Raw genomic sequence first — 20,025 nt, forward strand, 5'->3', positions numbered from 1 at the left:
TTCCAAACGACTAGTTGGAACTACCAAGTCTGTAAGCAAAACAGTGTCCATGTTAAGCAGGAGTTGAAGAGCAGCAGTAGGTAAAAATCACTACTTCATAAAGGGCTTTGATTGGATAGATCACTGATAGGTCTCAAATCCAAGGTAGCTGTATTTCTCAAAGTGTGGTGGGATGCCCTCCAAAGGTAGGATGGCTTGAGGTGCACTGTTGAAATGCACAGTCCTGAACCCCATCAAATTAAAAACTCATAACTTGCACTCCACCAAGCGCAGTCTTAGGCCAACTATACTCAGGCATACTTAAATTTGAGAAACGCTATCCTCGTATATTCTCTCCGAGTGGGCTGTTACAGTGCTACCTCCTAACTGTGCTTACAATCATTCAGAGGACAGCTTGGGCACATCCGTTTAGGAACACAGCTTCCCAAGCTGTGCGTTTAGGAATGCGTTACACACGTTCCACTCGTGTACCCAGCTCCCCGCGCCCCATCTCGCCAGGGGGGGAAATCACTTCTGTGTACAGAAATATCCTTATTCACGCTCTGCCTTCCATCACGTCACCTTCCCCAGTCTGATCCGCTCTTTTTCGAGAAATTCCTGCTCTCTGCCCTCCCTTTCTCTGGCAGGGTCCCTCCACATTCACCCAACCTCCAATCCGCCCCAGGCCGCCCTCACCCCGCATCACCCCGTGCCAGGGCTTCTCTTTCGCCTCAGGCCTCTGACTGCGGAGCCAGTGTCCGTTACCGGCTTCCTTCCGCCGATCAAGGACCCTCCGATCCTCAACACGCCACCGTCACCCTTTTCTACCTCCAATCTCCTCTTTGGCTACGAGGCCTAGAGGGTACTCACCATTCCGGCCGTTGCTACTGTCACTGCTCTGGTTGCTAGGGCCCGCGGAGGTCAGTGCGCGTGCGCACTCCTCGGAGCCCTCCGTGGATCCCACCCCCGGTAGCGGTCCTTTCTCTCCGCCCTCAGGGTGGCGCGTGCGGGGCATTGTGGGACCGCGCTGCCGCCACCCGGGTCCTCCCGCCCGCGGGCCGCTCGCCTGCCCGCAGCTGCGGTGGCGTGGCTGCTGCTGTGGCTCGCGGGACGCGAGAGCTTAACCGCGCCGAGTGGTCGGGAGATGCTTTCTATCGAAAGCAGTTTCAGCCGATCTGGAATGACGTACCTGCCTAAAGTTTAAAACTTTAAAACCGAGTGCAATTGCTACCTTTTGCAAGATGGAAATCATGGCAGGTCCAGAAACTGATGCCCAATTCCATTTCAGTGACATCAAAAAACACTTCAACTCTTCCAGTCTCACAGGTAGAATGAATTGTGTATTGGCCACATATGGAGGCATTGCTTTGATGATTTTATTTTATTTTATTTTTTTAAGATTTTATCCATTTATTCATGAGAGACACAGAGAGAGGCAGAGACGCAGGCAGAGGGAGAAGCAGGCTCCATGCAGGGAGCCCGATGTGGGACTCGATCCCGGATCTCCAGGATCACGCCCTGAGCTGAAGGCAGACGCTCAACCGCTGAGCCAGCCAGGCATCCCTGCTTTGGTGATTTTATACTTCAAATTAAGGTCTAAAAAAACACCAGCTGTGAAAGCAATATAAATGGACTTTAACTTGGACCTCATCTGTTAAGTTCCCATGCTTGGAGAAACTAATGTCAACTCATCATGTGATACTCAATTTGTACAATAAATTACGAACCTGGAAAAAAATTTTTAAAAAATAAAACTTTAAAACCTCGCTATAAAATAACTTTAAAAATTCCCTTCCCCTGCAGATTGCCCCTCGCATCCTTCTCACTATCACCTTTTGTAATTTACCTGTAGTCCGACTGAGGCTAAATTCAGCTGAATTTCCTCGGTTACCTTTCCCAGCCCCCCCAGGGAGCCAAGAGGTGAATGAAAGCATAAAATGCTGGTTTTAGGGGCGCCTGGGTGGCTCAGCCAGTTAAACATCTGCCTTTGGCTCAGGTCACCATCCCCTGAGTCCCAGGATTGAGCCCTGCCAGGGACTCCCTGCTCCTAGGGGAGTCTGCTGCTCCCTTTACCGCTCTCTTGCTCACTCTCGCAAATAAATAAAATCTTTAAAAAATATAATAAAATGCTGATTTTATATATCTGAGGTGTTTTTCTCCCTCCCCTCCTCCTATGAAATTAGACAAATATTGTAAAATACTGAGTTGCTAGGGATATGGAAAAATGAAGTCACTTATATGTACACTGTTGTTTATAATTGACACAGCCTTCTGGAGAGCTGTTGGCAATAGTATTGAAAGCTATAAAAAGGTATGCACCTCTGTCACCCAGGTGACATTCCCACTTCTAGGACTTCATCCTGAAGGAATAATCAGACACGGAGATTTCTGTTCAAAATTTTAATAGCAAAAAGAGAAACAACTGAAATATCAAAAAAAGAATTGGTATTATCAAATATCCAAATAATGAAATAATATACTTCCCTTAAAAATGTTGCTGGAAAAAAGATGTTGCTGAAATGCATCTATTCACATGCAGTCATGATGTACTAATTTAAAATGTAAGTTACCAAACAAAATAGCTGCATAGGGGCAGCCTGAGTGGCTCAGCGGTTTAGCGCCGCCTTTAGTCCAGGGCCTGATCCCAGAGACTCAGATCGAATCCCGTGTCAGGCTCCCTGCATGGAGCCTGCTTCTCCCTCTGTCTGCCTCTGCCTCTCTCTCTGTGTGTGTCTCTCATGAATCAATAAATCAAAATAGCTGCATAATCTTCTTTAAAATGATATACTACAGGGGCACCTGGGTGACTGAGTGGGTTAAGCCTCTGGCTCTTGATTTTGGCTCAGGTCATGATCTGGGGTGGCAAAGCTCATCCTAGGTATGTAGTCTGGGATTCTCTCCCTCTCCATCTCCCTCTGCCCCTCCCCCTGTGCGCTTGCGTGCTCTCTCTCTCTCAAATAAATCTTTAAAAATTATATACTGTACACATATTTAGGCATAACATATATCAAAAAGAATATTATGAGGGTCTAATGTTTGCTGCAGATTGAATTGTGTCCTCATCACACAAATTCATATGCTGAAGCTCTAACTGCAATGTGACTATATTTGGAAATAGGGCCTTCAAGGAGGTCATTTCAGTTCAATGAGGCCATAAGAAGGGGCCCTAATCCAATATAACTACTGTCCTTATAAGAGGAATAGACATATTAGGAGTAGTGGTCACAGAGGAAAGGCCATCTGAGGACACAGTAAGAAGATGGTCATCTGCAAGCCAACAATAGAAGCCTCACTCAAAACTAACACTGTTGGCATCTTGATTTTGGAATTCCAGCCTCCAATTCTGTGAGGAAATGAATTTCTGTTGTTTTACCCACCCAGTCTGTGGCATTTTGTTATGGGAGCCTGGGCAGACTATACACTATACAGTGTTCATTTTGTTTCTCTGTTTTCTGATTATTCTGCAATGTGGATATATATATATATATATATATATATAGAGAGAGAGAGAGAGAGAGATAATATATATCTATATATATCTATATAAAGATATATATTAATTTATATAAATATAAATATATGTTTTTTAAATGCCTGGCATGGAGCCCAATGTGGGGCTTGTACTCATGACCCTAAGATCAAGACCTGAGCTGGGATCAAGAGTCTGACCCTTAACCAACTAAGCCACACAGGTACTCCTGTGATGTGGATATTTTAAAATAACAAATTCCATTTTGAAAAAGGTAGTTTAATCATACTTATTAAAAAACAGGAAAAAGTCAAATGCTTATTAAAGAAAATTAAAATGGGTATTCATAACATATCCAGCCTTTTTTCTTGTAGTATTTTGTTTTGTTTCAGATCTTCACATCTCCATACATCTCCAAACTAAAACTTTTCCTGGCTACCAAAATCTTGACTAATTTTGTTGATGTGGCAGAAATGGGAATCTAATCCTCAAACATAACTTATATCCTACCAGAGTATGCCTTTTACTCAAAACTGTGGATTATATCATAAGGCACTGGCATTAAAGGTGAAATATCATTAGTAAACCAATTTTATCTTCATGCTTGCTCAGAATGTTACTTTTACTTCTTCCTGGTCATTGGAGGAGTAAACTTTGACCATGTCTTATTTATCTCTGTATAAGCGATTTACCACTATATAAGCAGAAATTTGCTGGTCTCTGCAAATTAATTTACAATATCTTGCTACATTTCCCATCAAGTACATTTTGAATTACAGAGTCTCAAAGGGTAAAAACATTCACACAGGAAAAGAAAGAATTCTATAATTTGAACCCTTTTTTTGTTCTTTTAAATCCTGCAAAACGGAAAAATAGATTTAAAAAGCTGTTCACCAGAGACTATGGCTTTGGATATACTTGCTCTTGCTTCAGGCCTAGAAGAAAATTGAGAGAAAGGTTAAAAATATTATTAAAACAGTTTCCCCAAATTCAGAAAATCTGGCAGAAAGGTAAAGGTAAAATAGTGTGAAATGATAGCAAACCAAACTCATTAAGGAATCTTTAATTTTCTAAAAAGAATGTGGGTTGAATAAAAGAAAAAAATGTCACATTTAATAGATGATTAGAGATTGAGCAAAATAGCAAAAAGTTACAGACCCTAAAATTTAAAAAAAAAAATTAAAGAACTTAAAGCCTAGAGAGTCTTCAACTCTTAAGGCTATTTATACAGTCAAAAGTTCTATTGGTTCAAATTAGAGTAAGCATTGTATCAAATTTCAATAGTCAATTTCCCAGATTATTATTCTCGTTATAGTTATTTGATAAAAAGCCAATTTCTTCCCTCACTATGCTTTTGGTCTGTTTTAAAAAAAAATCTTTAAAAATCGTACATGGAACGCTTGGATGACTCAGTGGTTGAGCGTCTGCCTTTGGCCCAGGGCATGATCCCGGGTGTAGAGATCAGGTCCCAATTCGGGCTCCCCTCGGGGATCCTGCTTCTCCCTCTGCCTGTGTCTCTGCCTCTCTTTCTATGTCTTTCATGAATAAATAAAATCTTTAAAAAAATAAAATAAAAAATAAAAATAAAAATCGTACACGAATAACCCAAAAATCAGGAGGTAATACATATGTATGTATATGTGTGTGTGCGTGTGTGTGTGTGTGTAAAGTATGACATATATACTTTCTTGTTGATGTTAATGATTTGAAACATGTATTACATTCTAAAAATAATGTTAATTTGGGGGAGGGGAACTATTAAGGTGAGAATACTTCATCTTCTGCCAAGAAGAACCCGAAATATAGTTCTGACCACAAGATCTACTGATCAACCAAAATCAAAGGCTGATAATTAATACTTTAATCTCTCCCTTCAATTGTGTGGAAGAACAAAAAACTAAACTGAAGCTAAATTATAAGAAGTCCAGAACTTTTAACATCTTTTAATTCCATACATATTTTTAATGTTTAAAATCGAATCTCAGAACTTCAGTTAAATTATTTTAATAAGTTAAGGCTCATCCACAAATTGTAATTAAATTTTTGGTGAGAGTAGTAGAAAGTAGAAGGAAATGAACTCTGTCCTTCCCTCAGATAATTACATTGCCTACTTGTGTAATTAGGAACTTGGGGGGGAGAACTGACATATGCCTATTTTTAAATATGTTTTTTAAACAAACTGTGAAGAAAGTTTTTAAAAATACAAATACAGAGGGAACCCTGGGTGGCGCAGTGGTTTAGCGCCTGCCTTTGGCCCAGGGCGCGATCCTGGAGACCCGGATCGAATCCCACGTCAGGCTCCTGGTGCATGCAGCCTGCTTCTCCCTCTGCCTGTGTCTCTGCCTCTCTCTCTCTCTCTCTGTGTGACTATCATAAATAAAAAAATAAAATACAAATACAGAGATAAAGGAACTATAATGAATCAAGGTTTCTCAGTCATTGGTTGGCAGTTTTAAAGCAAGTATTTTAGGATTTCTAACTTTCTTTAAAGGTCCTACAACAGGTGGCAACTAGAAAAAAAAAATCAAAACCTGATTAACAACAGAAAGGATTCTATGACTTCAGTCTACCACAAATTAACCTCTGAGTCATGTTGTTAGAATTCACTCCAGCCTCTGACTGTTATGAGAAAGTTATCATAGCCCAATGGCTCCTCAACATAAAACCAGGGACCTATATTCATGTATTCACCCCTGTCCAAAACAGTTTTATAAACTCTGGGACACATAATAGCAAACTAATTATCACACACCAGTTTTTAAAAACCTTCAGAAGTATAGTTAACACGGAGGGTAGGGAGGAAGGATGAGTAAAATGACAGACTGGAAGTTGGTTTTCACTTAGCAACTACCTTGAGCTCAAGCTCAAACAAACCAAACATGGAGAAACAGGGATAGTAACCAAAGTTACAAATCCTGATGACCTTGAGACAAGCATTCTTACTTCTTTTAAAAGCTTACAGATGTCCCTGAGAAGTCCAGATTTCAGTTACTACATGTTAAAAATATTCAATCTATCTCTTAATTCTTTCTGCGCATATGCTAAACTTAACTCTCTAGTTTGTTAGACTTTACCCTAGATGCAAGTGCAAAAGCTCCAAGATCTTCCAAGACTCAATCTGAGCAGCAGCATGACCTTTCAGCTGTCCACCTCCCAAAACAGGCACTCCCAACACAGGATCCAGGGATATAGAGAAAAGGGCTATAAGGGGGATCTATTCTGTGGCCAGTGTTAGGGTAGCTTAAAACAGTGAAATTTGTCTTCCCATGCTCTGCGAGGTGCTTCACAGCTATGTCAGCATAAGCCTGTCATCCTCTCCGACTATAAAAAGGAAATGGACACTGGCTTTCTCAAGGGGGATACGGCTTTCCCAGTAAGTTGGATCCAAGGGGTCCTCCCAGGGCTTCTTTAACATCATAAACCCCTAAATCCATGGCAGAGATTTTGTCCAGGTTAAAAGGCAGTCCTGGCAGGATAAATCTACCACATGTAAGGGCAGTAGTTGTGTTAGAGATACAGCCATTGATGCTCACAACTGCAGCTATATTTGGGAGAAAACTAGCCATAGAAAAGGCCAACTCTGCCCCTTAGCCAGAACCTATCATTCCAATGTTTGACCTTTAACCTAGAGATTGAAGGAAAAGAAGGCAAACAAGAGAGAGAGAGAGAGAGAGAGAGAGAGAGAGAGAAAGCCTGATTGTTAATGGGGCCACAGCCCTCAATAAAGAAAAAGCATTTATGTATTTATCAGATACCTTATTTATTCATGTATTTATCCATTAATTCATTCAACAGGTATTTGTTACATTTTCCAGACCATTAGGACCACTGTCTTTATTCACTCTCTCATGGCCCTAAGGAGTTCGTTTTAAATACATTTATTTCTCTCTACAATCCCACTCACCTTTGGGCGACTTTGCACAAATTTAGCTGCCTCCTCAAAGTAATCTAAATTTAAGTCCTTCATGATTGGAGGTAGATCTTCATAGCCAAAAAATGGCAAAGCCAGAGTGGCAAAACCTCCACAAGCCAGGAGACTAGCTCGAGATTCATTTAATCCTCCATCACCAAACATATCAATCAAACCAGGGAAAGGACCATCTCCAATAAACCAGGAAAGAGGATTAATCTGGGATTAGATGACAGGACACTTAATGGACTATGATACCTAGCTAATATTTTCTAAAGCAAATTCTAATTGTATAATTTATATTTTTGGAAAAACATTATTATTTTCTAACTTTAAATTTTTTTAGATTATTTTTTTTCTATTTCAAATGTTCCTAGGGGCACCTGGGTGGCTGCCTTGGGATCAGGTCATGATTCCAGGATTCTGAGATATAGCCCCACAGCAGGCTCCCTGCTCAGCGAGGAGTCTGCTTCTCCCTACCCTCTGCCTGTGCATTCCCCCTGCTTGTGCTTTCTCTCTCTGTCAAATAAATTAATTAAATCTTTTTAAAAAAATAAATATTAATAAAACATTCACTTATTTGTCTTGAAAAAAATCTGTTTTGGCTGAAATAGGTTTATTGTTGTGGTTGAAATAGATACCTGTTTTGGCTATGTAAGAATGTTTTTTCTTTTTTCCCTATGAGAAAAACACTCAGAAATGGAATAAAATATGAAAATTTATACCAAGGATATGGAAAATGTTTTGGTTTGAAGAGTAAATCCTGATCATCTAAGCAAATAGTTTTGGCAGGGTTTGAGTTATGAAAGTGCAATACCTCATTTAAAAAATCCAACTTTAAAGGGCCCTTTGAGTTCTCAATGAGCTTAAGATACAAAATCACCAAAATCCCTAAGCAAACAAAGTTTATACTATTTTATAGGTCTAATGATGGTGTAATATAAAATGAACAATATGTGTGGCATAGGAGCCAAGGGGAGGCTACCCCTAGATAAACCACTTAGGTGGTTTTCACTTTGAAGGGGTTCAAGGGAGTTCCCCTCAGAATATGCCACTATGGCATGTAGACTATTTTGAGCTGAAGGCAATTGAGACCCTGTGGGCTCAAGAGAAAGTTTAGCCCTCCCTTAATGACATGGAAAAATCTAAATTGGGGGTCTTTTCCAGAATGAGGGTTATTACCAGAGATAAACTTTATCTGAGCGACCCATCTGTACGGCAGGGCAAACATCTAATTTCCAAACAACTGCTCTTACTGTTCTGTGAATTGCATTCCTTCCCTTGAAAGTCCTAGGCCTCTAACCTTTCCTCCTTACATTGTTTTGCCTGACTGTCTTTGGAATTACCATGTCTGTGTGGATTCCCTATACATAAAGAATTAATTTCATTTTCTCTGGTTGATCTGTTTCAGGTCCATTTGATTTTTAGTCCAGCCAGAAGGACATTGAAGAGGAGAGTAAATTATTGCTCCCTCACAGTGGAAAGGGAGTAAAATGTCAAACTATTTCCTTCTAATGTTGATCTGTTACTTGTCTTTCAAAATTCTTATTGTAGAGTATGTTATTCATTCACTATTCCAAGAGAATTTCCCAGCCAATTGCCTCCTAGTATTTTTCAGATACAGTCTTCTGTATTATTCCAATTAAAAGTCCCAGATAGGGATCCCTGGGTGGCGCAGCGGTTTGGCACCTGCCTTTGGCCCAGGGGGCGATCCTGGAGACCCAGGATCGAATCCCACATTGGGCTCCCGGTGCATGGAGCCTGCTTCTCCCTCTGCCTGTGTCTCTGCCTCTCTCTCTCTCTCTGTGACTATCATAAATAAATAAAAATTAAAAAAAAAAAAAAAGTCCCAGATAAAGGGGCGCCTGGGTGGCTCAGTGGGTTAAGCATCTGCCTTTGGCTCAGGTCATGATTCCAAGGTTCTGTCTGAGATCAAGCCCCAAGTCAGGCTCCCAGGAGCAAGCCTTCCCCCTCTGTATCTCCCCCTGCTGGTGCTCTTACTATCTCACTCTCAAAAAAATAAAATCTTAAAAATTAAAAAAAAAAGGGGGGGGGGGAGGGGGGAAGGCCAGATAAATCTGTAAGAACAGAGTTAGAGGCAAGAACATTAGATATAATCCAAACTAAATGATCTAAAATTCCAGTGCCAAAGGCTAAATTTTCTTTGTTGTTGTTGTTTTAGGCTAAATTTTCAAAGCTAGAAACAAGGCAAATCTAGCCACCAAAGTGAAAGCTCGGGTGTAAATATTAATGTAGTGATATTTACAAGGTGGTTTTCTTTTTTTTTTTTTTTTTTTAATTTTTATTTATTTATGATTGTCACAGAGAGATAGAGAGAGAGGCAGAGACACAGGCAGAGGGAGAAGCAGGCTCCATGCACCGGGAGCCCGACGTGGGATTCGATCCCGGGTCTCCAGCATCGCGCCCTGGGCCAAAGGCAGGCCTCAAACCGCTGCGCCACCCAGGGATCCCTACAAGGTGGTTTTCTTAACATTCAAATATCTTGGCATCTCTTGATCTGCTCTTTGTAAAATTAGATCTCAAGCATCTCTGGATTCAAGATTACTTTCAGAAAGGATAAAGCAAAACCACGAAAAAGACATAACACACAGATCCTCAAATTATTCAGCATTAGATTTTTCCAACCACTAGCTTACCACATTAAAATAACTGAGAATTTCTTTATTTTCTCTGGATTCAAGAATCTGACCTTATACACTCTTAAAAAAAAAATCCCCCCTGGGGCAGCCCGGGTGGCTCAGCGGTTTATCGCCCGCCTTCAGCCCAGGGCGTGATCATGGAGACCTGGGATGGAGTCCCACATCCTGCTCCCTGCATGGATGCTTCTCCCTCTGCCTATATCTCTGCCTCTCTGTGTCTCTCATGAATAAATAAAATCTTAAAAAAACAAAAACCAACCCCAATTATGAAAATGTTTTAAATCTCTTGTTTAAAAGATTCTTAGTTGTTCAAGGATCCTGAGAGTGAACATGGAAAATAAACCAGACAAGTTAACTTGTCTAACCTAACTCTTTGACTCATTAACTCAGCCCTGTTTGTGGAGGTCAGAGTTTGGCGCTCAAAGAACTTGACTGCACCCTCATTTTAGCACCATCTAGATGTGGGATCTGGTTAAAACACTTTAGGCCTTAGTTTTTTTTTCATCTATAAAATAAATTGTTCTTTGGTCTATGAAATGAGCAAGTTTCCTCATCATGATGGTTTTCAAGAAATTCGAGTACGTCAGAAAATAACAAAAAGATATCTGTATCCTAATGTGAAACCAGTATAAAAAAGTGAACAATATATGTAATAGACCTTCAGTGATGATCGGGCTCGAACAGATACCAGTGAAAGATTTGTATCCACTAATCTGGTCATCATTACAAGAAATGATAATTGGAAAAGTAAATTAACACAAAGCTCTCCCTACTAGAGAGGCAAATACTTAATGCTAGAAACTGTACGGGCCATTTATGCTTATTATAGCAAAGATGCTCACAAGCAATAGCTCTGCAGCCCGAGGAGTTTAAAGGAGATGGGGGTGCAGCTGGCAGAAAAGAGGTACAGTCGCCATTTAGGAGAGCGACTGTCCTACCTGGTGTGTAGGGAGACAAAACAAAGGAATCGAGGCGCCCGCTTTATTTTCCGAACACTAATTAGCTAGCACAGCAAGCCGGCTTTCGTAGGTCGATTTCCTAAAGCCAGGCCCAACGCTCTACGTTCAAGACCTCCCGCACCTGGGGGCAGCGGGAAGACGCCCGCAGGCAGCCGAGCTCGGAGGACCAGCGCCGCACCTGGCCCAGCGGCACCGCCGGCTGCCGCGGCGCGCGGGGGAGGTCACCTCCACTTGGGGGTGGGGGGGCTCATCACGCCCCTCGGCATCTGGTTGAAGCAGGATCCTCCGAGCCGGCCGGCGTGAGGCTCCACGAAGCCCCATGGGCTCCACGCCCGTGAAGGGGCCACCCCGAGCCCGGCCCCCGGCCAGGTCCAACTCCCCGCGGCCGCCCGCCTGGTAGCGCGTCCCCGAGTGGAAGGGGCGGCCGCGGTAGAGACGGCCGTTGCCCGCAGGGTCCCCCGCTCCCCCGGGCCTAAGCCGTGCACGTGAACGTCCAGGAGCTCGGCGGCCAGCGCCGCCTTAGGCGGGACGGTCAGGGTCTCCGCCTTCTGGGAGGGAAGGGCCGATGTGGAGATCCCCCTCCCAGGCAGGAGGGGGCCCCCGGGATCCTCGCGGCTTGGACTGCGGCAGGCGGGAGGGCCCGGCGTCACGGATGGGGCGGGGCCAGCCGGGCGGGGCCCGGAGAGGCGGGGCCCAGTGGCATCAGCTGGCCCGGGGGGCAGCAGGGCCGGCCCCCCGGCTGGTCCCTGGGGCGCCACTCTGCAAACGGCTGCCGGATGGGGCGACTTAGGAGGGCCCGGGGTCGGTCACGCTTGGGGGGTCCCTGTAGTGGGACCGCCTGAAAGAGGCAGGAGCTCATCCCCCGCCTACCGCTCCCGGGCCAAGAGGGAGAAGTTACTGATCAGGAGATGCTGGCCGGTCTCTCTCTCTCTTTTTTTTTTAATTCTTTATTATTTATTTATTTATTTATTTATTTATTTATTTATTTATTTATTAAAAATATTTTATTTATTTATTCATGAGAGAGAGAGGCAGAAACACGGGCAGAGGGAGAAGCAGGCTCCATGCAGGGAGCCCGACGTGGGACTCGATCCCGGGTCTCCAGGATCACACTCTGGGCCGAAGGCAGGCGCTAAGCCTCTGGGGCTGCCCCGGTCTCTTCCTTAAAGTCCCACTTTGTTGGGCAGCCCGGGTGGCTCAACGGTTTAGCGCCGCCTTCGGCCCAGGGCCTGATCCTGGGGACTTGGGATCGAGTCCCACGTACAGCTCCCTGCATGTAGCCAGCTTCTCCCTCTGCCTCTCTATGTCTATCATGAATTAAGTAAACTGCTTCTTGCTATAGAAAAAATTTTAAAAAATAAAGTCCTGCTTTGGCCACCAGGGGTCATGAGTCCCTAACCTAGCCGAAGGAGGCTTACCTAGACTATAGGCTCCCAGCAAAATTCCTTTCCCTCTTGAAATTATTTTTGCCTGGGATTAAGAAAAGACTGCCAATGTTAAAGTTTAAACGTTTTCGATGAGGCAGCTCTACGCATGTGTATACTACGGAAATAATCTCTATTGTCTTGTAGCCTGAAATAACTATTAAAAAGGTGTCTTTATATGCAGGAAAAAAAATACATCATGACTTTTCCTCTTTCTAAGCAAAAGGCATGGGATTCACAAAACCACATTTTTCCATTCAAACAAGTATTTGTATGTATATGCATATAAAATGGTTCTAGAAAGGTATACATCAAGTTGATAACTGTAATTGGCCCTAGAAGCCTGGAAGAGGGTAATAAACTAAGAAGATTAAATTTAATCTGTGACTACCAGGTCCAACTTCAGAATGCAAGTCCAAGCCCAAAGTTCTGGAACCCATCACCTCTGAGAATCTCAGAGTTGGAAGAACACTTATTCTCTCTCTCTTAGGATCTCTCAGGTTGACCCCACTTAGATTCTGTAGGATCCATTAGTTTTCTCTAATGAAATTTAAATGTTATGTTTTAAAAATAAATACACAAATAGATATATAAATTTCTTAAATGCTTCACCTGGATTATCCAATTTAATCACAACAGCCCAGAGAGGTAGTTCTTGTTATTATCACTATTATCCTCATTTTATAGATGATGAAATGGAGGCTTTGGAAGCTTAATAACTTACCCAAGGTCACACAGTCAATAAGTAGGAGAGCCTGGAATTTATACCTACTGTGAGGGTATCCTTGAGGTTACTACCATTTACATCACTTAATGTTTCTTAGCATGACAGCCTTTGGAAGAAATTGATTGCTAAGCTTTGCTTTTATTTTAGGAATACTCTAAGTTTTGTGTAACTGACTAGGTTTCTTTCTTTGCATAAGCCATTGGAAAGCATATGACTGAATAAGTGGCCAGTCAAGGCAAACATATAGGACTACATAATAAGCACTATTGTATTAGCCTAGTTTCTGGCTTCATTTCACAGATACCTTTTCTCTTCCTTCCTTCAAACTCACAATTACCATATTTTAGGTAGCTATTCAACAACCTGAAATTCCTTTTGAAATCTTAGAAACAGGTGGCCAGATATATAGTCAACTCAGAGGAGAAAGTGACCAAACATCTTTAGGCAGTGTAGGATATTTTAGGCTATCAGTAAGGATATCAGTAAGGAAGAAATTGAAGTGGAGAGCTGTCCCTATACCTGGAAATTTAGTACCTGGAGATAGTTGTCATCCTCATGCTTAGCTTCTGGGGCTAGCTTTTGGCCCTTACTTCTCTCATACCCCAAGCCATGTTCCTTATAACTTCTTCCTGTGATTCCTCCATCCCAAAGGTCCTAGTGTACCAGGACCACCTGGGAGTGAATTAAAACAGCCACTCCAAGAATTCACATCATAGTAAATTATTATACTACATAAGGAATAACTACACTCAATACATATTGTTAGCAATTTGTCAAAATTAAGTTACCTCTAAGGAACCTTCTTTTCATTAGTCAAAAACTAATGGGCAGTTGTTTGGATAAACTGGAATTGGTGAAAGGTTTTGCATGTGCCCAGCAAACCATGTGATGCGGTCTCAGAAAAATTTTCTTGCATTCAGGAAAGACCTTCTATTCTGGTCTCTTATGTATCTAGGTATAGTAGTGCTCAGTACATTGCAATGAGTTGAGGCAGATGGATCCCAGTACTTCCTAGTAGGAAGGTGATAGGAACAGATGCTGCTGGGAGGAAGTCTAATTTGGTAAGTATAACATGACATCCAAAGATTAAGGCAGTGGCCCAGAGGGTAGAGTCTTAAAAATGTGTTAGTTGGGGTGTCTGGGTGGTGCAGTTGGTTAAGCATCCAACTCTTGGTTTTGGCTCAGGTCCTGATCTCAGAGTTGTAGGATCAAGGCCTGCATCAGGCTCCATACTAGGTGTGGAGTCTGCTTGGGATTCTCTCTGCCTCTCCCTCTGCCCCTCCCACTCCTGCTCTCTCAAATTAATAAATAAATCCTTTTTTAAAAATTGGGATGCCTGGGTGGCTCAACGGTTGAGCATTTGCCTTTGGTTCAGGGCATGATCCTTGAGTCCCGAGACTGAGTCCCACATCGGGCTCCCTGCATGGAGCCTGCTTCTCCTTCTGCCTATGTCTTTGCCCCTCTCTTTCCCTGTGTCTCTCATGAATAAATGGATAAAAATCTTAAATAATAATAATAATAATAATAATAATAATAATAATAAATAAATAGTTATAGGGGAGCCTACGTGGCTCAATTGGTTGTCTGCCTTCAGCTCAGGTCATGATCTCAGGGTCCTGGGATTGAGTCCCACATTGGGCTCCCTGCTCACTGGAAAGTCTACTTCTCACTCTTTATCTGACCCTCCCCACCTCATCTTGCTCTCTCTCTCTCTCTCTCAAATAAATAAAATCTTTTAAAAACTGGGTTATATCAGTATATCAATACACTGTTTTGCTTACAACAAGTACTGTTGTAAAGAACTCAGCTTTACTTTGTAAAAGTAATGTTTGAATTTTTGTAAAGGATACATTATCAGTAAGGAAGAAATTGAGGCCTCATTCATAAAATAAAAACAAAGCTCTGCTTTCATAAAATAAAAGCAAAGGGATGCCTGGGTGGTCAGACAGTTAAGTGTCTGCCTTTAGCTCAGGTCATGATCCTAGAGTTCTGGGATTGCATCCCACATTGGGTTCCTTGCTCAACGGGGAGCCCACTTCTCCCTCTGCCTGCTGCTCCCCCTGCTTGTGTGTGCATGCTTTCTCTCTCTGACAAATAAATAAAATATTTAAAAAAATAAATAAAATAAATAAATAAATAAAAAATAAATAAAAACATGGCTTAGCATATGAAGAAACTCAATGCCCCCAATCTTCAAATTGGGGTTCAGGAACAAGTCTTAAATACACATTCAGAAATGTATACTGGCAAGAAAGAAGCATAGTTCATTCCATAAAGGATTCAAGTGGGTATGTTCCCAATGCTCAGACATGGTCAGTTAGAGTCCAAACAGGATTTGGAACTCTTACGAATACAGAAACTCAGTCTTCAAAACCAGAACACAGGTCAAAGCTAGGCCAGCAACAGAGAGTTGGGTAGGCACTCTTACATTTTACCTACTTACGGCTAAGATGGATCCTGTGGATGAGGTCAGGATTAAGCCTATACAGTGAGAGAGAGAGAAAAAAAAAAAAAGCCTATACAGTGAGTAAAGTTCAGGGGAGAAAGGAGTGGCAGTGAAGAAATCAGGGTTGCAAAGACTCCAATGGGACCTGATAAGAAGCTGAGATAGTTATTTTGTTGCCAAAAGTTTCCTACGTGCTCTGGAAAACCCAACACATGTTGTATGAATTCGGTTTTTATTAATAGTATCTGGTCTATGATTACAATTTTATAGTTTGCTGGACTGGACAGGTTTTTGACCATTGAGATGTTTATGGAAGAAAGTTTGAATTCGCTGCCAAGCATCGACCTGTGCCCTTGACTGAAACTCTGGCTCACCTCCATGGCATATGGGTTGGCCTAACACTGCATGTACAGAAGCTCTACATACAGGAAAATAAGGTGGCTCAATACAATGACCAGTTCCTTTGTAGCAGATTATCTCGGGTCTGTCTTTCCCATTGGCTTGTAACCGTTCAGAGGCTACCTGAGCATAGAAGCTACTATTCCAGTTATTATCATCCATGCCAACGATAAACAGGAAGGGCCCCTGGGCCCTTTCAAATGGAATAATACTTTTCTGGTTGGATTCCTCCAGTGGATTTTCCCAAATACCCATAAAATTCAAAAGTCCAGATTCATTAATTGTATATCTCCTTGGGTCACTGCTAAGACTGGGGATAATCATATCCTTGTAAGACAGAGGAGCTATTGTGTTAGCCACACAGGAATTGATAAGTACAGTGGCTGTGATCCCCTTCAAGAAAGAGGCCATTGAGAGACACAGGTCACCTCCTTTGGAGAAGCCAAGAAGCCCAACATTAGGGCCTTTCACCTGTAGAAGAGAAACAGAACAAGCCTAGAATTTGTAAATGGAGGACATAAACAGTGATTTTATATTCTCTAGGTAGCTTTTTAAAATGTCATTGGCTTGCTTTCTTCATGCAACAATCCACAATGCTCAAGTGGGTCTTCTAAGAAGCAAATCAATTGATTTCCTAGGACACGGGCCTTCCACTAATATTTTTGGTGATTGGGTCCAGAGTACACACAGAGACCTATACCCACATACCCTAAATATTTAAAAGTTATAAATCAAGTGAACAAACTCTTTAAATATATTCTTTTCTCCCACTTTGATAAATATACCTCCATAACAGAAGATTTGAAAGCATGGAAGGTCTTGAAGCTCTGTACTGGAAATGTAGACTGGGGGAGAGCCAGCCCATCCTTGGTCCCTACCCACCTTCCTGTTTTTCCCAACCCTGGCTCCATCATCAACCTCGAGGGGCCTCTCACACATGTTTGTGGACGCCCAAGCCTACGTGTTTTTTTAAAAAAATATTCATTTATTTATTTATTTATGATAGACATAGAGAGAGAGAGAGAGGCAGAGACACAGAGGAGGGAGAAGCAGGCTCCATGCCGGAGCCCGAGGTGGGACTCGATCCTGGGTCTCCAGGACCACACCCTGGGTCAAAGGCAGGCGCTAAACCGCTGAGCCACCCAGGGATCCCGCAAGCCTATGTGTTTAAGGCGTAGGTGTATTCACACTGATAGACCAGAGAAGAGACACAGGACTAGAAGGAGGATCGATGCCATTTGGCAAAGAATTCTGGGGTTCCGGATCACAAGGGCATGGTGGGCGTGTGCGTAAGCACACAGGTTCCAGGTGGATACATTCCCTAGGTGCCTTGGACTCCTCACCCTGTCGGCAGGGATATACAGCCGAAAGGAAGGCCAGAGTGTGGCCACCTAAAACAAAAGTCCAAGACAGAAGCCCCTCTTGCCTAGGTCTAAGGGCAGAACTGATATATTGGTCTCTTGTTTTTCCCTGGGGCCTTATCTCCTCTAATTAACCAATAATCACAATTCAAGACCATCTAGGCTTTAGCAGCTCTGCTAAGAGACCAGTCTCTGAATTCTGACTGAGTTAGACTAACCCACAGACCTTGTGGAACATTTTATTATTTAACATTAGAATATTTGAGTTTCTTTGAGTCTAGGGAGTTGCAGAGTATATATTCTATCTATAATCATACCAAACTATTTTATTTTTTCCAGTCTCAGATAAGAACTTTCTCTATAAAAACACAGTATCATTATTACATTTAACAAAATTAATGATTCCTTAATATCATCAAATACAGTCCCTATTTAAATGTCCTAAAAATGTCTCCTGCTAGTCAAATTTCTCTGTCTGTACATTTACATTAGCCTTATGGATAAGAAAAATGGAATCTCAGAGAAAGAGTTGCCTTTTTCAAGATTACTGGGCCATGTGGTGGTAGATGAAGAACCAGAATTTAAGGTTAGTAACATTTTAGGGGAGCTCTTTGAATTGTGGTTAATAATTAAAGGGAAATAAACAGTGGAGTCTTTAGAGATTGGAGAGAGAGGGATAGAAATGAAAATAATAATCCTAGTAACTGGGATCCCTGGGTGGCGCAGCGGTTTGGCGCCTGCCTTTGGCCCAGGGTGCGATCCTGGAGACCCGGGATCGAATCCCACGTCGGGCTCCCGGTGCATGGAGCCTGCTTCTCCCTCTGCCTGTGTCTCTGCCTCTCTCTCTCTCTCTCTCTCTCTCTGTGTGTGTGTGTGTGTGTGTGACTATCATAAATAAATAAAAATTAAAAAAAAATAATCCTAGTAACTTTTGAAGGAACTTTTGTGTCTCATGATATATTTCTAGCCCCTGGTGTTCTGGTATGGCTTCTGGATCCAGTCCTGAGTCTGCTCTATCCCCTGTCCTCTTCAGGCAAGCATGAGGACCCACCTTTGGATGCTGCAGCATGAAGTCCACAGCTTCTTCAAAGTACTCGAGTTGTATATCATCCAAATACTCAGGGAGGTCTTCAAATCTGAAATAAGCCAAAGCAAGCACAGCAAACCCATGTCCAGCCAGGAGGCTGGCCTTGTATTCACAAAGGCCACCACCACTTCCATACAGATCAATGATCCCAGGGAAGGGTCCTGCACCTGGAAAGCACCACAAATCTTAAAAAGCTTTAGACTCTCAAAAGACATTCTTGAGTTTCAGATTTTGGTAGTCAGCAAAGAAAAGTTTCTAGAGCAAGTAAGGTTGGGGGTGGAGGAGTGGGTGGAAAAAGGATCCTTTTTAAAATGTGCATTTTTTTTCTTTTAATAATCTTCAGGGAGAAGGACGGGAACAAAAAGCTTTATTTTCTCCAGAATTTTTCACATATTTTCATACATATGTGTGAGAAAATGTGAAAAATATGCTAGAGATAGCATTTGATATAATGTACATTTCCCACATAATTTTCCTCCAAAAAAAACTATTTTAGAATACTTTGAGAGCACTACATATATAAGGGTTTATTAGATATACTGCCTATGTCTTTGCACACTCTGCCCCAGCCTTAAGTAACACCAACACCATTCCTAAATGTGCTCTGTTCTTTTGGCTCCTAAAAATGGTATACACTATTCCCCTCCATCCCCAATTTTTTCTTAAGATTTTATGTCTTTATTTGAGAGAGAAAGACCAAGCAAGAGTTGGGGGGAGGGGCAGAGGAGGAGAAGCAGACTCCCCACTGAGCAGGGAGCAAGATGCAGGGGGTCCATCCCAGGACCCTGGGATCATGGGTGGAAGGCATACGCTTAACAGACTGAGCCACCCAGGTGCCCCTCAAACCTAAATTTAGATCTCCCTTCCCAGAAGGCTTTCCAGATCCCTCCCAAAGTGAGTTGAGTCAGTCTTTTATATGTTCTCACCAGCACCCTGGGCCTGTACTTCCCCTCTCCTAGCACTTACCACATTTATAACTGCAAGTATAGTTACCTGGGTCCTTTATTAGGCTGTTAGTGCAGTGAGGACCATGTCTGTCTGTGCTATATATTGCATCCCAGTATGTAGCATGGTCCTGGACTTAATTCATATTTGTTAAGTGATTGAACTTGTTTACATTATTTACAAAAGCCTTTGGGCCAGAACCGACTTTTTAAATGGGCCACATAGTAGACACTGAAATAGTTAACAGAACATTGACTGGACTCAAATATCAGTAGCCATGATAGGTAGTGAAAGGGTTTTAAGGTGGGAGATTCTTTTAAAAGGCCGTTTTTAAGCTTTTATTTATTTATTTTAGAGAGAGACTGAGAGAGAATATGTGAGAAATAGGGGAAGGGGCAGAGGGAGAGAATCTCAAGCAGGCACCCTGCTGAGGGCAGAGCCCAAGGTAGGACTCCATCCCATGACCCTGAGATCATGACCTGAGCCAAAACTGAGAGTTGGTCACTTAACCAACTGAGCCACCCAGGTATCCCTGGGGGCTGATTCTTCTTAAATCAGTAGGACTACTGAGCTCCTAGTCTATCCCTGGGCAAGCCTTTAGGAATACAGACCCATTGAGATGCGTAAAGTCCAATTCTAGCTGCAGGAGTTCACAGCTG

General features: G+C 42.4%; 1 protein-coding gene across 6 annotated transcripts in view; it reads right to left on the reverse strand.

Annotated features, from left to right (window-relative positions):
- The window catches only part of DNAL1 (dynein axonemal light chain 1), a 77,564-nt gene that overhangs the window by 39,020 nt on the left and 18,519 nt on the right, over window positions 1-20,025 (reverse strand). For 2 of the 6 annotated variants that reach the window (XM_041759574.1, XM_041759575.1), the window contains exons 2-3: window positions 18,386-18,470; window positions 15,790-16,444 (exon numbers count right to left, since the gene is read on the reverse strand). In XM_041759574.1, coding sequence (XP_041615508.1) covers window positions 15,839-16,444; window positions 18,386-18,403 — 624 coding nt within the window. In that variant the 5' untranslated portion in view covers window positions 18,404-18,470 and the 3' untranslated portion in view covers window positions 15,790-15,838. Of the gene's footprint in view, window positions 1-849; window positions 2,275-15,789; window positions 16,445-18,385; window positions 18,589-20,025 lie in introns of those variants that run through there. The other 4 variants (XM_041759572.1, XM_041759573.1, XM_041759576.1 and 1 more) reach the window with 4 other exon arrangements.

This window comes from Vulpes lagopus, chromosome 6 (genome assembly GCF_018345385.1).
Source record: "Vulpes lagopus strain Blue_001 chromosome 6, ASM1834538v1, whole genome shotgun sequence".
NCBI classification, from domain to species: domain Eukaryota; kingdom Metazoa; phylum Chordata; class Mammalia; order Carnivora; family Canidae; genus Vulpes; species Vulpes lagopus.